The sequence below is a fragment of the Lathamus discolor genome, chromosome 18 (genome assembly GCF_037157495.1).
Source record: "Lathamus discolor isolate bLatDis1 chromosome 18, bLatDis1.hap1, whole genome shotgun sequence".
Lineage (NCBI taxonomy): Eukaryota > Metazoa > Chordata > Aves > Psittaciformes > Psittacidae > Lathamus > Lathamus discolor.
The window spans coordinates 4,716,409-4,743,325 of NC_088901.1; the positions used below are offsets into that span (position 1 = coordinate 4,716,409).

Genomic DNA, 26,917 nt, shown 5'->3' on the forward strand with positions numbered 1-26,917 from the left:
GGAACCCAGCCTTGTCATATTTAAAACAATTTTATTCATGAAAATATGCTGTACAATGCACTATACACAGTTCTTTACATTGCCACATACACAAACTCTAACAGCACAACCAAGAAAGTTACCATTGCCTACGATAGATGCGTGGTGAGAGATGACGCCTGTCAGAGACCCTCCCCCCCCAGTCTGTACAGTTATAAATACGAGGGAAAGGACGGAAACTGCTCTATGAAGCCAACCCATGGGGCCCCTTCGGCATCCCCTCGCTCCGGGCAGGGCTGGGAGCACAGGATGCTCCTTGTCCCCAAAGGCTGCCCTGCGGGGCAGGAGAGAGGATGGAGCGGGGAGGTGGGGAAGCTGTGTCCAGAGAGGGAACCCGGAGCCTTGCACATAAAATGAAGCCCTGGTTTCCCCCACACCCCCCCCCCCCTCAGGACCAACCTGCCCCATGGCACGGGGCCCAGCACCCCCTTTCCCTCACCACCCCCCATCCTGGTACCCTCGCATCCCTCAGCTCCATGGTGGGACCAGCCCGTGTCGCCTCCCCACTCCAGCCACCCCCTTTGCCGGGGTCCCAGCCCTCGGGGGTGCCCCCCGCCGTCCCTCGCACCGCACAACGACTGCACACACGACGCTGCACCAACACGACTCCACCGCACACACGACAACCCCACGGTCACGGAACCACAAAGACACCTTCGCAATGGGACGTGCCCCGGGGCAGCGGGGCAGGGGGAGGCGAGCGGGACAAATCGGGGGGGGGGGGGGGGGCTTCTTTGCTACTGCTGGTCCGGCTTCCCCTGTGCCATGGTGGGCCTATCGGTGGCACCCAAAGCGGGGCTTGGGGGTCCCTGTGCCTGAGCATCCCATCTGCAAATGCTGGTGTGCTGCTGGATGTGTGCCTACAAGAGCCAGGTCCCCTTCCCTTTCTCCCATGTTTGGGGGGGGGGGGGCAGAGCTCCCCTCTTTTCCTCCCCAGCTGCCCTCCCTGCCTGTCCTTCATGTGCAGAACTGGGGTGCCAGGGGTTAAATAGCCGTTTGCAGTCGGTTTCCAACCGTGTTAACTATGCCTGACACGAGAGGTGGTGTATAAAAGGAATGTGGTAATGCTCCTGACCCTAAAGAATAATCCTTTTTAAAAAAGCATTCGAGAAAGATTATATATAATAGAATATATTAAATTCTGTACATGATCAAAGAATGTAAACATAATGAATTAACTTGTAAGAGCATCTTTAGAGACTCTGCCCAGGGCGAAGGTGAGCGCTGGCACATGGGGCTCCTCTCTCACACCCGTCGGTTAGGTGAGGTGCCCACCCAGGGGTCCCACCTTGCCCCACTCTGAGCTGTGCTTCCCCTATGGCTCAGTGGGACCCAGCGCCTGCCCCATGGTAGAGGAGGGACAGAGGGAGAGGGGATGAGCTGGACAAATGCTGGTTCAGTGGAGTAACCCTCGCTGCAGCACGGGGTTAGAGACAGCCCATGCTGCGCAGAGAGCCCCGTGGGGCAGAGCAGCAGCTCCCACAGCCTCTCCTCTCACCCCCCCCCATCCCCTCTGGACCAGCCCGCAGAGCAGTGGGGCTGGTTTGGGCTCCTGACACGCCACAGGACCACATGTGGATGGTGGTCCCTGTCCCCATGGCGCAGGGCTGACCCTTCTTGCTGTCATCCCCCTGACCCCAGCAGCTCTCCTGGCATCCCAGGGATGAGCAGGAACAATGGGTGCCATCTGGAGTCGCTCCTGGCACTGGGATTGGCCCCCAGGAGCCCTATGCCACCTCCCTGAGCAGTGTGAGTCCCCACAGGCCTGGCCACCGCATCCCTCTTCCACCCCATCACCCAACACTCAACGCCATGGCCAAGCCAAGATGAGGCGTGTGATGGGGAGCAGCCATCGGCGTTGCCCACGGCCTCTCTCCTTCTCTCCCTTTCTTTCTTCCAATGCAAAAGCTCAATGGCAAAAGAGTGCATGAAATCAAATAAATACACCCCCCTCCCCGACCCTGCGGCTCCCCCCGGGCCCCCGCACAGGGGACCCGGCCCAGCAGCACATCACTTCAGCAGGACCACCCTGCCCTCCATCACCAGCCCCTTCCTCACTCCTTGGAGCCATTGAGGTGGCCTGGGCATGGGGCTTGGCAGAGCTCCGATCTCCACCGGGATGTAGGGGTGAGGAGCCCCCCATGCTGTGGGGCAGGGTCCCTGCTCCTGACACTTGTACTCAGAGGACTCGTTTCCCAGGGGGGCTCAGAGCAAAGGGTCCCTTTCCGAAGGGGGGTTCCCCGCCATCACCGCTCCATCACCCAGCCCAAGGACAAACCAAACTGGCACCATCCCAGCGGGGCACTGGGACTGTCTGGAAAGGTTTTCCCTACCTGCTTCCCCCTCCCTGGACCCGCCTGACTCCGGCTGCCTCTCCTGGCTGCCTGCCCCTGCATCCTCCAGAGGATGCTCATGGGAGGACCCAGCAGATTGGGCACATTTTTGGGCTGGGGGCTCAATATTTGACCCTAGGGTTTGTGTTTCGTGTTCGACCTCAAGCTCAGACCGACGGCTCTAAGCCCATCTTAACAAACAAAGGCAGAAGAGAAAAGGAAAAGAAAACCCAAATGAAGTTAGTCTCAAGGTTCCCCTCGTGGCTTCTCGGTGGCGAGCCCCCCACCCTGGGGTGAGCATCACCCGGGCACCCAGCTCTGGTTCGTGGGCTGCGGGCCCCCGGGCAGTGTGGGCACATTGAGCCCGTTCTGCGGCGGGAGAGCCGAGTCGAAGTTGAAGTCCATCTCATCACTGTCCATAAAGTCATTCAGGATGATGGACTCCACGTCGCACTCCAGGCTCCCGTTGAACATGTCCAGGTCCAGGTCTGCTGGGAACCTGTCTTGGCCCAACACGGGGGGATGGACAGCCCCCGGGTAGGGGCCCTGCAGCGAATCCAGCAAGCTCATGTGTGCCCCTTGGTTATTAGCGTAGGAATGCAGATGCCCGTGGTGCGGCATGGCCGTCATGCTGCACGTGTCACTGGGCAAGCTCATAAGGCTGACAGGATTAGCTAAGGCACTGGTGTTGACCGCAGGGTGGTGACCGGCTGGTGACGGGTGGTACAAAGCATTGCTCTTCATGAGAGAGCCCGAGTGGGACGGGTACGAGGACAAACCCTGCTCCCCGCTCCCGCACAGCAGCGGGTTGTGTCTGTGGCCACGGGCCGGCACCATGGGGCTGGCCTGCGGCAGGGGCAGGTCCCCCGGGACCATGCTCTCCTTGTGCGCGTAGGAGATGGAGGAGAGCAGGTCCTGCAGCGAGGCGTTCCTGTAGGAGCTGACGGGCGAGAAGGTGGCTTGCTTGTTCTCCTGGATGGTCTGCATGGGCAGGCGCCGCATGAGGCTCATGGCCGGCTGGCTGTAGATGGTCCCGCAGTAGGTGTTGGTGGCAGCACCCATGGTGGAGCACTTGGAGTTGAAGGTGAAACTGGAGCTCCGCTGCCGCAGGGCGGCCGGGGGGAGCTGCTGCGAGGGGCTCATGGTGTATCCATCCTGCAGGTCCTCCAGCATGCTCTCCCCGAGGCTCTCGTTCAGGCTGATGGTGCCGGTCAGGTCGGTCAGCCGGGGCAGCTCCACGGAGCAGCGGGTGTTGAGGGAAGGAGACATGGTGCTGGAGGGGCTGGGGTACATCAGCGGAGAGGAAGGGGTTCCGTCATCCTCCTCCAGCTCATCCGGCTCGTGGTTGGACATGATGGGCGAGAGGCGCCCGCTCAGCGTGCTGGCCGTGGAGTTGGCCCGTGTCCTGAAGTCCGCCCAGGCATCGTACTCATCACTGGCGTGGGATGCGGGGCTCTCCGACCACTTGGCCTGTTGGGATGAAGGGCTGTCGTCCCCGCGCTCCTGCGTCACCTGCAGCTGCTTCTTCTTGCTGGCCTTGCCCTTGATGCGCAGGAACTTGCTGTTGTTGTCCATGGAGACGGCCCGCCGGCGCGGCGTCTTCCCCGTCTTGCCACCCTCGGGGTTCAGCATCCACCAGGAGCTCTTGCCCGTGCCCTCGTTCTGCACGCGGATGAAGCGGGTGTGCAGGGACAGGTTGTGCCGGATGGAGTTCTGCAGGGACAGCAAGGACAGAGGCATGGTCAGCGGCGGCTGCCGCGGCACAGACAGGAAGGGAATGCCCGCGGGGATGTGGGGTACATGGGGCGTCATGGGGGACCGGGGCTCCATCCCCTGGGATGGGTATAGGGGCTCAGGGGGCTCATCTGGTGGGTCTATCCCACAGCACAGCCGGTATTTCACATTCAGGAGCCCACAGGTCATGGACCATCGCTGTCACGGCAGGGAGTGAGGGGTCTTTAGTACATGCCCTGAGTCCAGAGGAGGCCATGGAGATGCTGCGAGGGCTGGAGCATCCCTGCTCTGGAGCCAGGATGAGAGAGCTGGGCTGGGGCAGCCTGGAGAAGAGAAGGCTCCTGAAGGGGAGACCTGAGAGCAGCTCCAGTGCCTAAAGGGGCTGCAGGGAACCTGGAGAGGGGCTTGGGACAAGGGCCTGTAGGGACAGGCCAAGGGGAATGGCTTGAACCTGCCCGAGGGGAGACTGAGATGAGCTCTTAGGCACAAGCTCTTCCCTGGGAGGGTGCTGAGGCGCTGGCACAGGGTGCCCAGAGAAGCTGTGGCTGCCCCATCCCTGGCAGTGCTCAAGGCCAGGCTGGACACAGGGGCTTGGAGCAAGCTGCTCCAGTGGAAGGGGTCCCTGCCCATGGCAGGGGTTGGAAATGGAGGAGCTTTAAGGTCCCTTCCAACCCAAACCAGGCTGGGATTGATTCTGACATCTCTTGCTGCTGAGCTGCAGTTCATGGATGCCATCCCAGCTCCCTGCGCCTCAAGTTTCCCCAGGGTCTAGAAGGGAAACACAAGCCACAGCACCCAAGGAAGAGCATCAGTCCTGGGTGTACAGCCCTGATCCCAGCCCCATCCATGGGCTCGGGGCTGGTTGGTGACTACTGGAGGGAGCAGGAGCCACACCACAGGAGGAGCTGAGGGATGGGGAAGGGGAAGAAGCCAAGGTTCTGGGGAGAAAGTTTGGTGCTGCTGCCAGTGTACAGCGGAATACTAATGAAGAGGCGAGTGCGCTCCAGCCTCATCTATCATATTATGCAATGGCTTACTTCTCTGCACTTCATTTATTTGGAGATTGCTCCCAGGCTGGCTCCTCGCCAGCAGCCACCAAATCCAAGTCTACAGAAATCAATCTCGCGCTGACTGATTAAGCCGTGTTTAGAACTAATTGCTCCTTCGTGTGTGGGGAGAATAAATTACGGGCTTTAATTTCACATCTTTAAAATGCAACTGCAGGTATGGGCTGGCCGTTAACCCCTTCCTGCGCCGCTGGGGAAGGGACAGGGAGCAGCTCATGGAACAGGCCGGGACACACGCTGCCCGTGCCGATGCTCAGCGCCTTCAGGTGGGGAGAGCAATCCCTGACCCACCAACACCTCTCCCTTGAGCCACAGCACGACCTAAACTCCCTTCTGCACCACCAAGCCGCGGGACACAAGCAGAGCCCATGGCCATCACCGTGTTTGCAGAGCCAGAGCCACCAGCCTTACACCACAGACAGGGTGTGCTGGGTGATGGCTGATGGCTGATGGTGTGGTCCCCATCCCTTCCTGCCCGTGCTCCCTGGGCCTGCTCATCCCAGGATGTAGGTGATGCTGCAGCTCTCCATGGCTGGGACCAAGCTGCTGTGCAGAGCATGGAGAGAAGGAATGGTGTCTGGGGGTTGGGAATGCCATGGCTGGATGGGGATGACATTCATCCCAGTGCTCCCTCCCGCTCCACAGCTCCAGCACAGGACACCCAGCAGCACCCCCGGCCCCAGGGGTCTCCCCGAGGGAGAGGAGCAGGGTGGGCTGCTACCTCTTGTGCAGCCGAGCTTCATTAAGAGCCAAAAGACAGCAGCAATTAAGAGCAAGGCGCAGTGAGCCCAGCTCTCTCCTCATTAGCACCCTGAGGAGCTCAGCTGGCCATGGCTCAGGGCGCAGGCACAGAGCAATGGGCTGCAAAGGGGCGGGCCGGGAGCTTGTTAACACCAGGCAGGCAGGGACCTGCTTCACCCACCAGCACACCAGCACCCCCACCAGCACCCGGCATCCCACAGCACCCAGCATCCAACAACATTTGGTATCCCACGGCACCCAGCATCCCACAGCACCCAGCATCCTACAGCACTCAGTATCCTACAGCACTTGGTATCCCACAGCACCCAGCATCCTATAGCACCCAGCATCCTACAGCACTCAGTATCCTACAGCACCCAGAATCCACATCTCACAGCACCCACATACCACATCACCCAGCACCAAACAGGCAGGGAGCCGTGGATGATCACAGGGCCTGGGATGTGGGGCTCAGTGCCTGGCCAGCCCCTGGCATGGGGTGATGTGCAGGGGACATCAGGGCTTGGCACAACCTTGCTGACAGAAGCTACCTTGGCAGGGGTCTGGCAGATTATGGCAGGGTGCAGGGGGAGCAGGTACCAGTCCCGTGCTGCCCCCAGTGCTGCTCTGCACTGTGACCCAAAGCCCTATATCACTTCTCATAACAACCTGCACCTTTGCTGGGTCTCCCTCCATGTCCCCATCTGCCCCCATGTCACCCCTGCCCTGTTCATCGCCCTGCTCCAGCATCTCCCACCAAAGCAGAGAGACCCTCCAGCATCCCATCCTCACGCAGCACTGCAGCCCTGTGGTACCGAAGCAGCACGGGGCAAGGAGCACCGGTCCCCATTGTGCATGCAGACGGTGCCAAGGGACAGTATCTACCACTTCGGGCTCTGCAGAGGGGCAGGGGATGCTCTGAGTAGTGGAGACAAGGGCTGGAGATGGCAGCAGGGACCCAAGCTATAGTTGACCCCAATGAAGGACGTGGCTGGAGCCCCTGCCAGCCGCTGCTGGAGGCTTGGCCAACCTGGGAGACCCCAAATACCATCCCAATGCCCATCTGCCAGGGCTGGCCCTGCTGCAGGGCCTGGAATGGGGATGGGGGGGGGGGCTGCTGGGAGCTGTGGGCACCCACGGAGCCTCCTCACCCCCCCAGGAGCCCTTCTCCACGGTGCCTCATTGTCAGGGGAGCCGGCAGTGTGAAATCGGTCTGATTAGCAATTAGTCCCATTGTAAAAGGATTAGCCGGACCCCATTGTCTGCATGAGTGACTCGACTATCAATTTGCATCTGGCAGAGGATGATGATGCTGGTGATGCTGCTGCTCCCTGGGAGCTCTCCCTGGTTCCCCTGTCCTCCTGCCCGACAGATGCTGTCTGGTGAGGCTGTGCCCAGGGGGTGGGTGCTGATGGAGCCCGAGATGGGCATCGATGCCAGGCACAAAGGTGCAGGATCCGAGCATTTTACTAATCCCTGGGGGTCTCTCCTCTGACCTTGGGGTGCCCACAAACCTTGGAGTGGAAGGGGGGGATTGACATCTGTGCCCTGAGGAGAGCACGGGGCTGGGGAAACAAGCACAGTTCAAGCAAGAGGACAAGGGCCTGTAGGGACAGGCCGAGGGGAATGGCTTGAACCTGCCCGAGGGGAGACTGAGCTGAGCTCTTAGGCACAAGCTCTTCCCTGTGAGGGTGCTGAGGCGCTGGCACAGGGTGCCCAGAGAAGCTGTGGCTGCCCCATCCCTGGCAGTGCTCAAGGCCAGGTTGGACACAGGGGCTTGGAGCAAGCTGCTCCAGTGGAAGGGGTCCCTGCCCGTGGCAGGGGTTGGAGCTGGAGGAGCTTTAAGCTCCCTTCAACCCAAACCACGCTGTGGTTCTATGACTGAACACGACGTCTCTGGCGGGTGTCCCCAGGGAGTGTCCACCCCTGCACAGCATCCCCCAGGATGCGGCACCATCGAGACTGTTGCAGCCTCTGCCCCCGGGAACGTTTCCTCCATCGCTGCAATTCTTACGTGCGCGCAGTAAATCAGCACCAATTAACCCCGGAGCCGCCCGATGCTGCCGGAGCCTCGTTAGCGGCCCTGCCGCTGCTGCCTCCTGGTAACCGCGGGTGAATCTCCACCACGTAACGGGCTCATTATCTGGATGGACCAGCAGACGCAGCCCCACAAACGCTGCCCTATAGCCCCCGCCGCCAGCCCCATGCAGCCCTCATCAGCCCCAGCGCTGTCTCGCTGCCCCCCGGGGCCCTGTCTGGCACCTCCCGCTGGGGCAGCCGGGGCTGTGCCCCCCCCCACCAAAGCGCATCCCTCCCGGGTACGGGGCCCGGCGCGGTGCGTTCGGGTCAGCGCACGGCTGGAGCTGAGCCGCTCCGGCGGGCCGTTAATTGACCCAGACGCCCATTAGCGGCGCGTCGGGCCGGGTCCAGCCCAGCGCAGCGCCCTGCATCCGGCGGCCGACACCGCGGAGCCCTGAGCATCTCTGATGAGCGCCCGTGCGCACCTCATTAGGAACCGGTAATCACCCCCTCGGCGTGCACTGGGGCTAATGGGGGACCCCATGCTGCAGCCCCACACACTGTGCGCAGCCTTGCCCTGCCCCGCAGATCCACGATGCTATGGGGTAAAGGATGGGGCCAGGCAAGCTCCATGCTCTGCGGTGCAGGAGTGGAGCTGGGAATCCACAGTGTGGGGTCTGGATGTGCCAGCCTGGGGATGGTGCTTGCCCGCTGTGAACCTCTGCTGATCCCTGGGGCTGAGTCATGGTGTGGCCAAGCCCAACCACTCTTGAAGGAGAAGGTCCAGATGGAAACAGCCACTGTGACCCCAACCTGCTGCCAGACTCACCCGCCCTATCCCAAGCCGGATCCAGAAGGAGCCTGGCTGTGGCAGCCTGGGCTTTTGGGCTGGTTTCAGGACAAACAGGGGTGCTGTGACTGCTGGATGGGTTCCCAGGGTGAAACCCATCCCCTGCCTGGCTCTGTGCTGGCCCTGACCCACCTTTGCCATCCAGCTCACGGCTCGCAGTGGGTCTGACCCCTGTGGGCTTGGCAGCTGAGTTTGGTGCCTCTCCCCTCCTGACCGTGAGCTCTGGAAGCGATTCCCAAACCCACCGGAGATGTGACCAACACAAATCGAGCCACACTCTGCTCCTCACCACCCCTATCCCCTCCGCCCCGGGCAGCTCCCCATGCCCAACCCTTGTCCAAGGGATGCCAATGGGACATCCCCACTCTGCAGCCCCAGAGCTCTCAGCACAGAGAGCCCCACATCACGGTGGGTGCCAAGACATGGGTAAGACCCCGGCACAGAATGCAGCTAATAGAGGGCAGCTCAGCCCCATCAGGAGGCTCCTTACGCCCATCCTTGACACGCAGGGGTCTCACCCATGGCTTGGCACCCACCGTGACACAGTGCCCCAAAGCAGTGGTAACAGCCACAGCCAAGCATCCCTATCCCAGCCCTGGTCCTGCTGCTGCCAAACAGCTGGTTCCAGCCAAGTTCTGCATTGGGAGCGCTGCCGTTGCCATGGCAGCCCGTTTATTTTAGCCCTTTCCAAACCCAGGAGCATCCTCTCTGCCCTGGCAGGTCCTGCTTCGTCCTCATCCCTGGGCACCTTGTTGAGAGCCCAAGGAGCACCCAGAGCACCCATCCGCTGGGTCTGGGGTTCTGTGAACACCACAGCCAGTGCTTCACCACCCTCCTTGTAGAGAATTTCTTCCTCACATCCAGCCTGAATCTCCCTCTTTTAGTTTAAACCCATCACTGCTCATCCTGTTCAACAGCCCCTGCTAAGAAGCCTCTTCCCATCTTTCTTATAGGCCTCTTTTAGGAACTGAAAGTAGAAATCATCTCAGAGCTTCTGGCCCTGGCGCTGCTGCCCGCTCACCCCAGGCTGTGGCAGAGCTGGAGGTGCTGGGCCCTGGCCACATGCCAGGGGGGACCTCACTGTGCTGCCAGGCACAGGGGACCCGTGCCAGACCCCACTGCTCATCCCTGGCTCCATGGGGATGCTGAGGGTGGGCTGTGGGGCTGGCAGCAGCAGGGGAGTGCTGGGCATGGGGTGAGCATGGAGTCAATGAACCCCTTCACAGCACCCTATGGGAGCTCCAGGCAGCACTGCTGGATACCTCTGGATGCTCTGCATGGTGCCCGTATCCCACTGAGAGACACCAGCATCCCTGCCTCTGGGGACAAAACACCCCGGTCCCATCCAGACCCCTCTCCAACATGCAGGAGCAGGGGAGGTGCCGTGGAAAGACCCTCTCCACCATCAGCCACTTACCCAGTGCTGCTCTAATTACCCCAGAGCAGCTGCAGTAAATCACGCGGAGCTGCCATGTCATTTCTGCATGAAATTACAGCATTTTGTCCCCTGGGTTCAATTTCCTCCACACCAGGTTCTCACCGCAGCCAAACACCGCAAGCAGCTGCATCCCTGCTCCTCAGGTCCCATTTAGATCCCAAACCCTGCTTGTCCCCATGCTGAGCACCCCAGAGCTGCTCCACACCAGCGTCACTCGGTCCCCAGCCACACACAGACCCTGCTGGGAGACACAGCGAGACACGGCGGGGGGGGACACAACCAGAGCCCTCTTGCCCCAAGCATCCTATGTGACATCTCATCACCGCATCACATCGTGGAGCCCCTCCAGCCACAGTCACAGCAAGGTCACCACAGGGTAGGAGGGATGCTGCTCCCACTGAGAAACTGGGAAACTGAGGCACGGAGGAGCCAGTGGCAGAGGGAATCACGGGCTCCACAGCCACGGCTCCAGGAGCCAGCTCTGCCCGGTGTGAGGGGCTTGTGGCCGGGGGTGGTTCCTGAGCAGCAGAGGGTCCTGGAGGGGAAGAGGGATGGGGGCTCCATCCCTGATGTCCCCCATGTAGCACCCACTGCAGCCAGAGAGATCCTGGGATCTCCCACTTGATGCTGGACAGGAACCAAAAGCAAATGTGCTCTGGGAGGGGAGATGGAACAGCTCCGTTTTCCCAAAGGGAAGGGTGAAAGAGAATCCATCAGCCAAGGGCTGGAGACCTCAACCAGAGCCAGGTCAGTCACACAGCCCTGCCCGGCTGTCACCCACCTCTCCGGTCACACACTCCTGCTCCTGCAGCGGAGCAAGGCACGGGCAGCACTGGTGACACTGTTGGTGTCACCCCATAGAGTTGCATCGATGTGATGGCACCCTGCGGGTGGGCACAGCCACAGAGCTGCATCCAAATCTAATCGCCCCTCATCCTGATGCCTGGGCTGGGGCCAGAGGTGAGCACCTCCTCCAAGACCCATTGCTCAGAGGTGACCAGGAAAGTGCATTACCAGGTATCCTGGACACTTCCCAACCTCCTTTGGCTATTGTCCCCTTGGGAACACCAACACCCCACAAGCCTTTAGTGCAGGATGGGGTGGGACACAAGGTGGGTGCGTGTCACCAAGCTCTACCTCTCCTCCTGCCCTCAAGCACCCATTCACTGGAGTCCTCAACACCAGCCAGACCCAGGAGGCACTTCAGGATGGACTGGGCAGTGTGTGACAGGCAGGGCTGCCTGCTCCAACCAAAGCTGCTGGGCTGTTTGCCTCATCTTCCAGTCCCTGGGCCCATAAAGAGCAACACCAAGCCTGTCCCCAGGCTTGTCTACAGCCACCCAAAGCCACCACCCGGTGCTTGGATTCCTGGTAGCGGGCAGCCGGGCACAGCAGGAGGCAGTGGGAAGCTGAGGTCCTCCTCTACCTGTCTGCCGGAGCCGGATGCTGGGTTACCCGGGAAACGGTGATGACATCGCAGGGATGCAGGGAAACTCTGCCCGAGGTGTTCGGGATGCCATCGCTGTTGCCAGGGCAACGGCGGGCGACATCCTGCAGGTAACCTGGGGTGATGGAGCGGGGCTGCACCCGGCATCCTCCTCCTGCTCTGGGTGCCCTGGGGTGGGCAATGGGGTTGGCCCGCAGGAGGAGGGGACATCCCCTGGGGACATTGCCTCCCGACCTGGGGCTGCTCTGCTGTCCCCCCCCCCCCGCTACCCACTGCCTTTGCCTGCCTGCAGCAATGCCCAGGGTTGTGTTCCCCTGCCTGCAGCTCCCCAGCCCATCCTTCAGGGCTCTACCATGGGGCTGGCAGCGATCCCACTCTGGGGAGCAGCACCCCTGGGATGCCTTTGGATTAATCAGTCTCTGCTTTTCCCTCCAAGGGCTCAGAAACACCAGGGATGCCCCAAGATTCCCCTCCAAGCCCCAGATTTTCCTGGTTTTAAATCTCAGCTGCTTGTCCCCACCGGGGATGCACCACCCTGGGCAGGGTGTGCTCCCTCTCTCGCAACCCTATTTGATCACACAGGGTGGCAGGAAAGCCACAGCCCACAGTGTGTCTGGGCTGCGCTTCAACACACACAAGCTGGCAAGGGGCAGGCAGGGATGCTCCCAGACCAGTACAAAACCAGCAGAAACAGGGAGAATGAGGCACCGGGGAACACTGGGGACTGCTGGGGGCAGGAGATGTGGGGAGCAGGCTCTGCCCCCCCAGGACAGCGCTGAGCAGGGATCAGCAGCCACCCACAGCCCAAGCAAGAGGCAGCAGATTCCCTGGAGGCTGCTGCAAAGCAACAGGAACAACAACTCCCCTCCTGCTGTCCCGAGGGAGCTCACAACCCCCGGCAGAGCAGCTTTCCCTCTAATGGCAAAGATTACATCAGCCGGAGCAGCCAGCGCTGGAGGGAGGAGCTGGATCGAGCCCAGCACCACCACAGCCCCATGGGTCATTGACCCACAGCAACAGGTGCCAGAGGGACTGACTGGGAGAGGGGTGGTGATGCCATGGAGCATCCTCGGGATGTTGTTCATAGAACACTGGCTTGTGTTGGAAGGGACCTTAAGCTCATCCAGCTCCAACCCTGCCACGGGCAGGGACCCCTTCCACTGGAGCAGCTTGCTCCAAGCCCCTGTGTCCAACCTGGCCTTGAGCACTGCCAGGGATGGGGCAGCCACAGCTTCTCTGGGCACCCTGTGCCAGCGCCTCAGCACCCTCACAGGGAAGAGCTTCTGCCTAAGAGCTCAGCTCAGTCTCCCCTCGGGCAGGTTCAAGCCATTCCCCTTGGCCTGTCCCTACAGGCCCTTGTCCCAAGCCCCTCTCCAGGTTCCCTGCAGCCCCTTCAGGCACTGGAGCTGCTCTCAGGTCTCCCCTTCAGGAGCCTTCTCTTCTCCAGGCTGCCCCAGCCCAGCTCTCTCAGCCTGGCTCCAGAGCAGAGCTGCTCCAGCCCTCGCAGCAGCTCCATGGCCTCCTCTGGCCTCGCTCCAGCAGCTCCACGTCCCTCTTGCGCTGCTGCCCCAGAGCTGGATCAGGGCTGCAGGGGGTTCTCCCCAGAGCGCAGCAGAGGGGCAGGATCCCCTCCCTGAGCTGCTGCTCTTGCTCTGGGGGTGCAGCCCAGCACACGGTGGGGGGGTGCTCTGGGCTCAAGCGCTCACTGAAGCCGGGTCATGGGGAGCTGCTCATTGACCATCACCCCAAGTCCTCCTCCTCAGCGATGTTCCATCCAATGCTATGAGTCTCTCTGCAGCCAAAGACCCTGAACCTCCACCCTGCTGGGCTCAACCAGTCACTGGTGCAGGCGCCTGCTCCAGTGGAAGGGGTCCCTGCCCATGGCAGGGGGTTGGAACTGGATGAGCTTTAAGGTCCCCTCCAACCCAAACCAGGCTGGATTCAATGATTCCATGATCACCGTGGGAAGGCGGCTGCTCCCATCACCTGGAAGGGTTCAACCACCTGCGTCATGCCTCAATCCCTCCTCATTGGAAGGAGTTGGGGGACACCTCCAGCAGCTCCATGGGGTCCTTGTACCGTAGGTGCCCCCTTGGGTGTCACCTCATGCCCAGTGTGCCAGGCCTGACGTGGGGGGTGGATGGGACCCCCCCATCCTGCTGCCATCCGGGCTGTATCCCAGGGGATCTGGCAACCCTTCAGCTATCCCCTCCCCGCTCCCCCTGCTCCGTGACACGGAGCTGTAATTGCATTAGACACTGCTGCCCGGGCAGCGCAGCCTGAAAACCATCCCGAATTCCTGGGCACGGCGCCCACTCTCTGTCTGCAGCCGGTCCCATTCCCCCCCCCCCCCAACCCCCATCTCCTCCAGCACTGACCCGCAGCAAGGAGCCTCCGACCACCCCCACCACCCCATAGAGACCGGGTCCTGCCGGGCTCAGCCCATCCCCATCACCCCATGCTGTTGATGCAGCCGGGGCGCGCAGCACTGCGGGGACCCCCCCCTCTCCGTTGTCCCCCATCGGGGTCCCCTGCGCTGATGCAGCCCCGCGCCAGCTTCCTGCGCTACAGAATGTACCGCGGCCCCGCGGCCGCAGCCAGGGACACGATGTGCTCCGTGCTCCCTGCTCCCTGCTCCCTGCTCCAGGCCCTGTTTTTCCTGGCCCCGCTCCTGCTCCGCTGGCGGCCGGGCGCTGCCGCTCAATGCAGCTTTTGTTCGCTCCCCCCCCCCCCCCCCCCGCCTCCCCGCACACCTCCAGCCCACCCCTTCGGACCCTCCGGGAGCCATCCGGACCATCCCTTGCCCCTGACCACCCCCTGGCTTCTGCCATGGCTCTGCCACCTTCCCCATGGCTTTTTCCATCCCCAGCAGGGCAGCAGGGGAGGCAATGATGTTCCCATAGGGCAGCCCAGCAGCTCCAAAACTGCACATGCCTCCAGCAGCATCTGGGAGCTGGTACCCTCCAGAGCAGCTCTGTCAGCCCCGAGGAGGGAGGTGGACATCGCGCCCCTTCTCCTGCCCATGGCCTCATCCTGCTCCATGGACACACCTGCAGCGCAGATCCATTAAAGAAGTCGCTCCGGGTACAGCCCATGTGGATGTCTCCCCCTCGCAGGGCTCAGCACCACAAAGACCGGTTGCTCCCCACACTGATGCTGTCTCACTGCCACTGCTGCCAACTGGGACACCCACAGCCACAGGGCTGCAACCCATCTCAGAATCCCACAATGGTTTGTGTTGGAAGGGACCTTAAAGCTTATCCAGCTCCAACAGGCAGGGACCCCTTCCACTAGAGCAGGTTGCTCCAAGCCCCATCCAACCTGGCCTTGAACACTGCCAGGGATGGGGCAGCCACAGCATCCTGACACCCCCTGGAAAACAGGTATCTGAGTCCAAAACAGCCGCTTGTTTCAGCTTCTCCTCTTTAAACATTCCCTTACAAACCACAACTTGCCCCTATGTCCTTCCAGCCCAGGGAGCCGGCTCCTGCCTGCCCAGCTCTGCCCATCCCCAGCCTTCCCCTTCTGTCTGGGCTGGCTGACCCAAATCTGCTTTTCCATTGCAGAAAACCCTTCTCCACCAGCAAACATTGCCCAATGGACTCGCGAGCCAGCTCCACACACCCCAAACCTTCACTGACACAAACACCCACCCCCATGCCCGCTGGCTTGGCACAGGGATGCCAATGCCACACGCACTGGGAACGGGTATAAATACATTGGGATAAACCCCAAACGCTTGGGCACAGCTGAGCATGGGGCCGGTCCTGCCCCACAACCCAGGCTGTGGGCAGTGCAGGGTGAGGATAAGCTGTGTCCCCAAGAGCATCCTTACAGCCATGTGCTGCGCCCTGCCCCCAGGAATGGCAGGGAGGCAGAAGGGACACATTGAGGTGCAGAGCTGCTCCGGACCCTCATCACCCCCAGAATCACCCCAGGGTCTGGCTGTTGAGTGGTACAGCACACAGTGAGCTGCGCACATGGGGCAGCCATGGGGATGGGACCCCTAAGTCCCTCCCCATGACAGCACCACCATCCTCTGGCATCACGGCAAACACCCAGTGATGCCTCCTCAACCCCTGCAACCCCCCATTTCTCCATCCCCATCCCTTCATCCCCCCATTTCTCCATCCCCATCCCTACATCCCCTCATTTCTCCATCTTCCATCCCTCCATCCCCCCCCATTTCTCCATCCTCCATCCCTTCATCTTTACACCCCCCCATTTCTCCATCCTCCATCCCTTCATCTTTACACCCCCCCATTTCTCCATCCCCCATCCCTCCATCTTTACATCCCCCCATTTCTCCATCCTCCATCCCTTCATCTTTCCATCCCCCCCATTTCTCCATCCTCCATCCCTTCATCTTTACATCCCCCCATTTCTCCATCCTCCATCCCTTCATCTTTACATCCCCCCATTTCTCCATCCCCCATCCCTTCATCTTTACACCCCCCCATTTCTCCATCCCTTCATCTTTACATCCCCCCATTTCTCCATCCTCCATCCCTTCATCTTTACATCCCCCCCCCATCCCTATCCACAGCCAGGGACCAGCCAAACCCACTCCCACCCCCAGCACCCCACAGATGCCGCCTGCTGGCACCGCTCCTGTCTCCCCAGCCCCTTTTTCTTATGCCCCCCCTCCTTCCTGGCACCATCTTTCCCCCCTGGCAGCGGGAGCGGGGTCTTCCCTGCATCCGTCTGGCAGCTCAGCCCCTGTCGCCGCGGGGGCATTAGCACGAGAGCTGCGGGGAGCTCCCGGGGGAGAAGTAAGTGGATCAAAGGGTTTTAGCAGCAGACGGCTCCCAGACAAATCTGGATCCTCTTCAAGGCGGCCACTTGCGGCTACAAATGCACTTTCTGCCTGCAGCTCCCCAGCCAGGAAGTTTCACACCGGCTTTATTGCGTTTAACCCCTCGCTGCTCCCAGCCCGGATCCCGCACGGATGGGGTCCGGGGCAAACCCAGCCCTGCAGGGATCGGGGCACTGGGTGCTTGGGCACACACATCCCCCCTCACCCCCCACCCCCCCCGACACACATCCCCCCTCCCCGAAAAGATGGGGGTCAAAACGCCCCATTGACGGTCCTGCTCATCCAAGGAACCACAAGGGGAAACTGAGGCATGCAGTATAGGGGGGGATGCTGCTGCTCCCTGGGTCACACACATCAACATGCACCCCCATTGCCACCCCCAGGCTGCAGGTTGCAGGTGACAGATACCCCCCATCCCTACATCCCCCCATCCCACCCTGCACCCCAGCCAGCCTGGCCCCACTTATGGCCTCCCCAAGCCAGCCAGTGCTCTCTGGGTGAGCTGGGAGCCAGGGCAGGGAGAGGCTCCTCTGAAGCCTCTGCTGTGATGAATTATTCAGTGTGATGACAAGTACAGGAGCCCCTGGTTCTGCTCACTCCCTGCAGGCAGGAGCAGGATTTGTGCCAGCAGCAGAGAGAGGGACCAAGGCCATGCCCAGCCCCATCTCACTGGGGCTGTGCCACCACGGGGGTGCCCCAGAGAGGATGGAGGGTACCCTGAGCATCCTGAGCCAGCTTGGCCCTGCCCCGGACCCCCAGAGCTGGATAAACTGGGAGCTCTGGGGTGCCAGGCTTGGCCCTACTGCAAGCACTGCCCACCCCATGTCTCCTCTTGCTGCCCCATGGGGGCTGCAGCACCCCACGTTGCATAGTCCCATACCCCAAATCTCACAGCACTGCACCCCACATCTCCCCATAAACCCCAGTTGTGGGGTCACCCCCTTGAGTACCCCACACGCATGGAGATGCATCCCTGCCTCCTGGGGATGGGACAGAAGAACATGCCAGGACCCCGCTGTGCATCCTGGGGGTACCCCCCATATCCTCCCTTCCGTGTCCCCACCTCCAAGCCCACAGGCACCAACGTGAGCCCAGCACAGAGCTGCTGCTGCCATAAAGCCCAGTGCTGATGCAGCCGCTCCTTGGCTTCGGAATAGAGGGAAATAAGAGAGGGTCAGCCAAAAAATACACAGGGAGGAGGGCGAGTGGATCCTCCTGCCAGGATCCCAGCACTGCCGGGCCAGGAATGGGGTGCAGGAAACCTCGGCTCCAAGGTCCCTGCACATGGGAGGACGCATAAGGACACAGGGAAGCAGGGATGCTCTGCGGGTACCAAACGTGCCTGGTGGGGTGGGGAGCACCCCTAATAATAATACATAAAATATATAATAATAATATAGAAAATATATAATAATAATATATAAAATATATAATAATATGTATATAATATATTATATAGAAAATAGATAATATAAAAAGTATATAATGTATAAAATGTATAATAAAATTACTATTATAAATAAGTTAATAATATTACAAATCATATCATATATAAAATATAATTATGATAATAATTAATGTGTCCTGTGGTGCTGTGCAGCAGCAGTGGGGAGGTGGATGGATCATTTCTGAGCAGGCACTGGCATGGCACGGCACAATGTGCCCCACAAGGAAGGGCCCATCCACAGCTCCATAGGGGTCTGAGGCGGCACCTCCTTACCCCATCCCCAAGGCTGGGGACCCCATGGCATAGTGGGGTCACCTCCCCTCAGCATCTGAAGCATCCCAAAACCTGGCATGGTCCCTGCCTATGGATTGGGACTGGATGAGCTTTAAGGTCTCTTCCAACCCAAACCAGGCTGGGATTCTATGGAGAGGTGATGATCATTGGCACAACAACTGGGTTCCACCTGGGGAAGGGTGTGAGCACAAGGCCCTGCAAAAGAGCCTCTTTGTCTTTGCTTTCTTGTTCCCCCTCCAGCTCGCAGGTAATAGCCAGGAATGGGCAAACCCTCTTTTAATGGACTCTTAATAATGCTGTAATTTCCCTTTGCAGAGAAAGTTTTCCAAACAGTCAAAGATTCAAAACAAAGCAATGATTGTTCCTATTAGCATTAAATTCTACTCTGGGAGAGAGAATAAATCAAGCAAGGGGATTCAATTCAAAACAGAACTATAAAAAATCCAATAATGATTTTTTAATATTAATAAGAAAAATATATTGTTATGCACCCTTAGCATTTAAACTTCTAATCCAATCAGCGCAAAGTGCAGAGATAAATCACAGCCACTGAGGAGAAGGGAACAACCATCAGGCAGGCAGCAATAAAACGCTGTCTTACATCCCTGGGACAGGCTCGGGTCTGACAGCCTCAAGAAGCAGAAAAAGCCCAAATTTATGATGCTGTCACTCCAGAAGCCTGTTAATTCCATCCCTGCATCACCCCATGCATCCTTCGCTCCACCTGGGGCAGGAGCTGAGGGCAGGATGATGCTTGAACCCATCAGCATGGTGCTGAGGAGGCAGGGACTGGCCCTTCATCATCCTCCTTAAACCCAGCTCCCAGCAACAGGATGGGATGGATCCCAGTGTCATCATCCTCCGTAAACCCAGCTCCCAGTGCGGGATGGGATGGATCCCAGTGCCCTGCACTCACTGGGGGAAGGAGGCAGGGGACCCACTGCTGAAGGAGGTCCCAGGCATGGTCTCTGAATCTCTGCCAGCCTTAAGATGTTCCACTTGGCATTCCCAATCCTATGCTACCAAACACATCCAAGACCCTGGGCAGGCTCCAGGGATGCTCGGAACCACAGTGCACTCTGATGCGGTGCCCGCTCCCACCAGCATCCACACACCAGTATGGAGCTGATGGTACCCACTGGGCCCCGCTCCCCTCCCCATGTACAGAGGAGACGGTGGGCAGCACCCCCCCATCCCACAGGCTGGGATCACAGACCAGGAATAACCCCAGAGAGGCTGCCCTGTGCCACCCTGGTTGAACTCATTACAGTGAATGGCCCAATGATGCTCCACTGAGGTTATTCCCACTGGCTTGGGCAGACGATGCGGGATACAGGGACCAGCAATGAGCCCGGATGAGTGGAGAAATGCCACCCTTGGGTCCCCAAACCTCAGTGCTCCTGCTGGAAGCATCTCCATCCAAAGGGGAGGGAATGCTGAGCCACGGCAGGGGAGGAGGAGCAGCGAAGGGACCGGCCATGTGATAGCAGAGGACAAAAGACATCTCAGGCACACAGGGAGATCCCAGCGTCTGGCATGCTGCTGACGCCACCAGCCCGGGCGAGAGGGCATCTGGGGACAGGGGATGGACACGCTGCTCCAGGAGCACCCTGAGGCTTCATTCCTGTGGCTCGAGCTCCTGGGGGGATTCATCACTGCTATTACAGGTCCCAGCCTGCCATGTGGAGCGTCTCTGCTCTGCTTTGGCTTCGGAAGGTTTGCGATGAGGGTTGGGGAACAGGATCCAGGCTTGGCCCTGTGTTACCCAGCTCGGGTCCCACACAGACAGTGGCATCCCATCTCCAGGCGGCAAAGCTGCTCCTTGAGGAGCACCCAATCCCTCCTGGCACTTTGCAACATGTTTTAAGGGAAATTAATAACAATAGAGGTGATGAATCCCTGCATCTGGCATTTGGGCTCTTCCACTGCCAACAGCCAGGGCTGAGGTGGCAGCAGGACCAATGCGTGGCAATGGGAGCAGCAGGCCCAGTGGCTGGTCCAGCCTGAGGCTCAGCCTTGCACTGCAGGGATGCCCAGCAAGCCCGAGGAGCAGGAACCTGCATCCCACATCCCTGCCAGCCTGGCTGATGCAGGAGATGCCAGGGGTCCCCAGGGTGGCACGGTCACCAGTGCCTTGGTGATGGAGCAGCGCCACCACTCACAGCACTGCAAGGCTTTCCCGCTGGATTCCGAGTGGGATCTGGCACCCTGGCACACAGCACTGAGGTGGGAACAGAGCAGGCACAGCCCCACAACGCCCATCTCCTCCGCACCCCAGCACTGGCATCGGCTGCAGCCTCCTCCCGCTCCCATGGGATTGGAGCCAGGCTCCTAGGAAGACACAAAGGCTGCTCCGGGCAGGCTGCTGGCAGCGGCACAGCCCATGGGCAAGGGATGTGCCTTTGGGGGAGCACGCGGAGCCCGGCTGGGGGTACCCACATGGGGGGGTTTGGGGAGAGGAATGGGGGCACTGAACTGACCCAGCCGGAGCTCAGAGCATCACCTTCACATGGATAAAACCAGGCGTCTGGTCTGTAAATGGGCCTGTCTGCGACGAGAGCCCCGCAGGCTGCAGCAGGCAGCACGGCACGGCCCCGCACCAACAGCCCCAACAGCCCCATAACAGCGCAAGAGCCCCAACAGCAGCCCCAACATTCCAAAGAACCCCAGCAACAGCCCTGACAACAGCCCCATAACAGCCCTATAACAGCCCCATAACAGCCCTTGCCTTTCTGCTCTTCTTGGTGTTGCGCTTCAGTGCTTTGGGGTTTGGGGTATTTTCCCCTTCCCATCCATGACTGGTGGCTGCTCCTGCCCCAGCTCGGGCTCCCCCCACCCACTGCCCCCCACAACAAGGCTGCTCTGTGCCCTCCCTGCCCCAAGGACACGCTGCCCCCAGCCCATGCCCCAGGAGAGCACAAGCCCAGGATATGTCCAAGGACGCGGCTGCAATGTGTGGGGACGCGTGGGAGCACACGTGGCGAGCCCGGCACACGTGTGTCACACATGCACGGGAACACGTGCAAGCTCAGCCGTGCATCGCTGCCTGCAGCCCCCCAGGCAGGGCTCTGCCTGCATTGGGGTACCCGGGCAGCGGAAGCCATCCCTAAGCGCTGCCCCACAGGGCACATGGGAGCAGCAAACCAGGCTGCACCACAGAGTGGTTTGGGTTGAAGGGAGCTTAAAGCTCATCCAGCTCCAACCCCTGCCACGGGCAGGGACCCCTTCCACTGGAGCAGCTTGCTCCAAGCCCCTGTGTCCAACCTGGCCCTGAGCACTGCCAGGGATGGGGCAGCCACAGCTTCTCTGGGCACCCTGTGCCAGCGCTCTCATCACTGCCACATCCCTGGATACAAAGAGCCACCAACCGCAGCAGACAGCAAAGCCCAGGAGCCTCCCTGCTGCCATGGAGCATGGCACAGCACACAGCTGGGTGCTTAAAGGGCAGGGTGATGGGGATGAGCCCCTTCCTGAATGAGCAGGCCCCAGACACACACTCCCCACCATCACCCCATCCTGCGCTGGACACTGGCCAGACCCATGGGTGACGGCTCAGGATGCTCTGGGATGCTGGAGCATCCCTGGTGGGAGGCAAGGGACCAGCCAGCTTGCCCTGTCCCAGCGCTGGCTGCCTGCTCCTCCTCATCCCCGCAGTGGGTGAAAGCAAGCTTTGTGCTGGGGTTCCAGCTCTCCTGTCTGGCTCCCGGCCGAGGCACCACATCAGAAGGATGCCCAAATGAAGCTCCCGTGTGTCCTGCTCTAACCCACAGCGCCTTTCACCTCGGCACACAGCAGCCACCTCCAGCAGGAGGCAGGAGCCAAGCGAGTCAATGGGGCTGCTTACCCAAACCATTCCTTGGTTCTATGGCAGCAATGGGGCTCGGGGTTCACCCTAGGGATGGAGGGTGCTGCTTGGGGCTGGGGGTCTGACTGCACCCAGACCCCGCTGCAGTGGTGAGGAAGGGAGATTCATCCCTTTCCTTCATGTTCCCTCTGCGAAGACACACTGTGAGAGGTGTCCAACCCCACTCCCTAAACCCAGGGGACCCCCCATTCCCGCAGCATCCCGATGAGGATCCCAAGGAGTTCCAGCTCGCTCCCACATCTCGCCTGGCCCGAACCACTGCGTCCCCACAAAACATTTACAAGGCTTTTAAAATACAAACCCAAACACCAAGAAATGCATTTCCAGCCCAGGACACTGCATCTTCCATCCCAGCACCGGGCAGGCAGGAGGGAGGGATGAAGACCCGGACCCGCAAGTGAGGATGGATGGAGATAACAACAGGCTGTGAGAGCTCTTCTAGTCCATAGGACCTTAACAGGAGCTTATATTCCAGTGGTTATTAAAAATAAAGGGGGGGATTAGGGGGAGAAGCGGAGAGCAGAGCAAGCTGTTCATTTGGAGCCTTTCCCTTGGGTTTAATAAAGCCCCACTCACTGCTGTAGTATCATTTTTATGCTATCATAAAGCTGGACCATTTAGCAGGTTTGTGTTACTTCAGCAGTTAGCGCTGCATGAAAAGCGATTCCAGAACAAGGGAGGGGGGGGAAATAAATTATAAGGAAGAGGAAAAACCTCCAAAAGGAGGGAGAAAACTGAGGTGGGAAGGAGGAGAGAGCCTGGGGGCTCCTCACAGCGATGCCACCAGCAGCTCGGGGGCAGCGAGCGGGTTCCCCATCCCTGTGGGAAGTCGGGGATGGATGAGGAATTCCATGCTCCAGCCCTGGGATGATGCAGGGTCATGGACCCCAACCCAGCACCCCATGGGTGCTGTGGGAAAGGGTCAGAGGGGTTTCCAGGGGCGCTGCACGTGCGGGGATGGGAGCTGGGGAGGCTTATCCAGGGATGGAGCAGGGGGGTCCCCTCGAGGGCTCCTCCAGCCCTGCTCAGCCCCAGGACATCCAGGATCTCCCGGGCTCTCCCGGCCCCTCGGCAGCTCCCCAGGGAGCATCGGGCTTCTCCGTGCTGCTGGAAAATTCTCCATATATGGAGAGGACGGGAATACGTGAGCAGAGCCGAGCGGAGCCCAAACCCCCCCAACGGGAGAGTCCTGACCCCGGCCGTGCCCCCCCCCCCCCCCCCCGCTCCCGGGGCCGTGCAGCACCCTCATGCTGATGGGAGCGAGCGATGGTTGTGCACCCCAAAGCCAGGACACCCCCGGCGCTGTGTCACCCCATCACCCCCCTGCGGCGTCACCCACTGCCCACTGCAAGGGGCAGTCATCTCCATCAGCCCCAGTGCTGGTTGGAGCCTCTCCATCCACACAGGCAGAACCCCAGTTGGATGCAGGAGCCCCCATTCAAGCAGGGCAGGGGCTCGGCTCGGGGGGACACCAGTGATGGAGCGCACAGGGCCTGGAGCAGCTCCCCCAAAGGAAGCTTCTTGTGCATCCATATGGACAGGGCCATGGTCCTGCCTCCCCTGGCCAGAGCTCAGGGTTCTCTGCACCCCATGGGGAGGTGAAGCCCCTGGAACCCCCAAACCTTTGGCCAATGAGATGCTCCCACCCCAACACCCTTCCCACCCCTTTTTCTCCCTCCCTAATTCATCTCCATCCTGCCCTGCAAGGCGATGGTGGCACTTTGGGGGGGGGTGTCTCTGCTCCCAGCTCCATGGGCCCTCCACACCAGGAGCAGCCAACCCAGCAATGTAAAGGAGGAGGAGGTGTAGGGAAGGGCTGGGAATTAAGGATTTCAGCGCTGTCAGAGCCGCAGCAGACAGGCATCCACCAGCTGAGTGCTTGATTGTTATATTTTGGATGTCAAACCGGAGCAAGCAGAAACCTTTAGAACGCATCAGCGCCGCTGCCTTTCTGACGGAGGGTGTTGGTTTCCCATTAACAAGTGGGAAGCGTGAGCTGGAGCAGAAAACTTGAAGCGCTTTGGAATTGATAAAATAACAACTCCCTAATTAAGCAGAACTGTCAGTCAATGGGTGCCCGCTGCAGCGGGGAGCAGCGGCAGCGCCCGGAGCACGAGCCCAGTGTGCACACACGGGGGGGGTGGCACCTTCACACCCCATTAGACCTGGTCCTGATGCTGAGCACAGCCAAGGGGTTCAGTTGCGCCTCAGTTTGTCTCCCCATCAAACCATGCCATGCAACACGCAGGCTGGTGGGAAGGAGACCCCAAAATGCGCCTGCCCTGTGCAGTATCATTCCCCTCTGGGATAACTATTCCCAGCTTGGGGAACGTATCCCGATGGAACATCACACACCACAGCCAGGCACAGCATCCCCATGGCTGGCTGGATGCAGGAAGGGTCCCAGCAACAGACCCTAGCACAGAGCAAAGCAGAGTTTGGAGAAGTCACCGCACAGCCATGGGATGTCCCATGGGATGCTGTGCCCTCAGCTGGGCTCCCAGCACAGGGAGGCTGTGAAGCAGCTGGCTAAGGCAGCAGCCCATAACCCAGGACCACACTGCGACACCGCTGCACTGGAGAATGAAACGCTGCAAACCCACTGGGCTTCCCCCAGGCCAAGGCAAGAGGGACCCAGCATCTCCAGGGGCTCTTCCATCAGCAGCTCCTTGCCACAGCATCGATGCCCATCACCCCAGTGCTCCCTCGGCTGCCAGCCACACACGGGGCACCCGGGGGGACAACCAGGAGGGACCTGGGGCTGTGGGGAAGGTGTTTAACCCCTGGCATGGTGGGGTCTGATGAAGGCACCAAGCAAAGGGGGTCCCCAGATGCTGCTTCTTGCCCTGCCAGCGTGGCATCAGGCACCAGCAGCACCAGGGCACCATCCTGGTGTTTCACTGGGCAGCCCTTGGCCCCACCAGGCAGGCACTGGGTTGGGATGGGAGGTTTGAGCCGAGTGCCAGGACCGCGCCAGCTGGGAGATGGGCCAGGAAGGTGGAGAGCGTCCCATCCCAGGGTGCAGCCATGCAAATGCACCCATGCACCCACCTGCACGGCTGCTGCAAACGCCCCTTCGTGCCAACATCAGCCAGACCCTGACCCTCTCCCCTTTGCACATCACACACCACGAAACCTCCAGCAACACACACGGGGCTGCCTGGGAATCCCTTTGCTCCTCATCCCAGCCCTGACAAAACACATCCCGAGATCCCATCAGCACACGTCCCCCATGGTCCAGAGGCTTGGGGAGCCCCTTCATCCCCAGCACATGCCCGGGGCCACACAGCTCTCACTCCAGGTGGACAGTTGAGAGCCCCGCACACACCACAACCACCCCCTGGCACAGCCACAGCCCCCAAAACCTGCCCCAGTGACTCTCCACACTGGGGGGACACTGGCTGCCGCTGCCCCCCCATCAGGAGCAGGGCAGGGCAGAGAGGATGCCCAGCCTCCATGCAAGACCAGCTCCCATGGCCCCGCCACCGGTGCCATGGAGAGAACCCAGGCTCCCTGCCCCTAAATAGCCCTGTCTGCAAGCGAGAAAGACCCCCACAGCCAGGACGCGCCGTGCCAGGGCCAGGGCTGGTACCAGAGCCTCCAAAGCCTTGTTACACACTAATCACAGTGGAGGTGACAGGGCTTAGGGGAGGGCTTAAGAGAAACCGGCTCCTTTTTACTGACACCATCTGGACACAGGGATCTCTTCCCCCTTCCCGAGCGAGCGTTAGCCAGAAGGGCAGGAGCCAGCGTGACCCGCTAGGACCCAGCCCCCGCCGTGCTAGGACAGTCAGTGCGATGCATCCCGGAGTGAGAGGGGGGAATCACTGCCCGCAGTAGGGATTTTCAACAAGCCCACGGTGCGGTGCCAACCGGGAACAGAGCCGGGAATGCCAGCACGGAGCCAGTGGGGGACCGCGTGGTGCCTGCGTGCCCACCGGGATGGTGGGGATGAGACCGGGGTGGGGGGGACACACTGGGGGAAGCCAGCCCGGAGACACGTGCTTGGACCCGACACCGGCGCGCAGGGACCTGGCACGGCTCGGGTCGCTGCGGGCACGGCCGTGATGGTGCTGGGACCGTCACTCGCCGTCCCCCGGTGCTCGCACGCCGCGACCTCCCGCCCGCCGCCGTCCAGCGCTGCCGGGGCTCAGCTCGGCCGCAGGCCGGCGGGGGAACCGGGCACCGGCTCAGCCCGGTTCCAACACGCAGCACCACGAGGCGCCGGCTCCCCCCGAAACTTAACCGAGCCCTCATCCAAGCGGGGTCCCCCAAACCCCCCTCAGCCAGGGGCGAAGCTCCGGTTGCGCAGGGGGAAGCATCCACGCGTTGGGAAGCCGGGAGGAAAGTTGTGCCGGGGATGGGGTGAGAGGGGTCAGGTACCTTCCATCCGGCGGAGCTGTTGCTGTCTCCTTTATCCTTAAAGTAGGGGACGTATCGCACCATCCAGTCGTAGATCTGCGAGAGCGTGAGGCGCTTCTCGGGCGAGCTCTCGATGGCTTTGGTGATGAGGTCGGCGTAGGAGAGGTTGCCCCAGGCGTTCCTCCGGGAGGTCTTGGCCTTGCGGAGCTGCCCCACGTCCGCGCCGGGAGGCGGCAGGGGGGCGGCGGCGGCGGCGGCTCTGCGCTCCGCCGGGGCCGCCGCGTTCTCGGTCCCCTCCGCGCCAGCGGCTCCCCGCGCCGGGGGTCCCCCCGGGGCCGCGGCCCCATCGTCCTCCTCCGCCGCGAAGTCGGGGTGCGGGAGAGGCCAAGTGCAGGACCGGGGCCGGCTCTGCGGCTCGAAATCCGGGTCGATCTCCACCTGATGCGCCTGGAGCTTCTCTTCCAT

At 60.7% G+C, this 26,917-nt stretch overlaps 1 protein-coding gene across 1 annotated transcript; it reads right to left on the reverse strand.

Moving 5' to 3' along the window:
- Positions 1–501: 501 nt before the first annotated feature.
- FOXO6 (forkhead box O6) lies at positions 502–26,917 on the reverse strand. The gene is made up of 2 exons (XM_065697841.1): positions 26,474–26,917; positions 502–4,085 (listed from the first exon to the last, which is right to left on the reverse strand). The coding sequence occupies exons 1-2, from the start codon at positions 26,915–26,917 to the stop codon at positions 2,673–2,675; spliced, it is 1,857 nt and encodes a 618-aa protein (XP_065553913.1). The 3' UTR covers positions 502–2,672.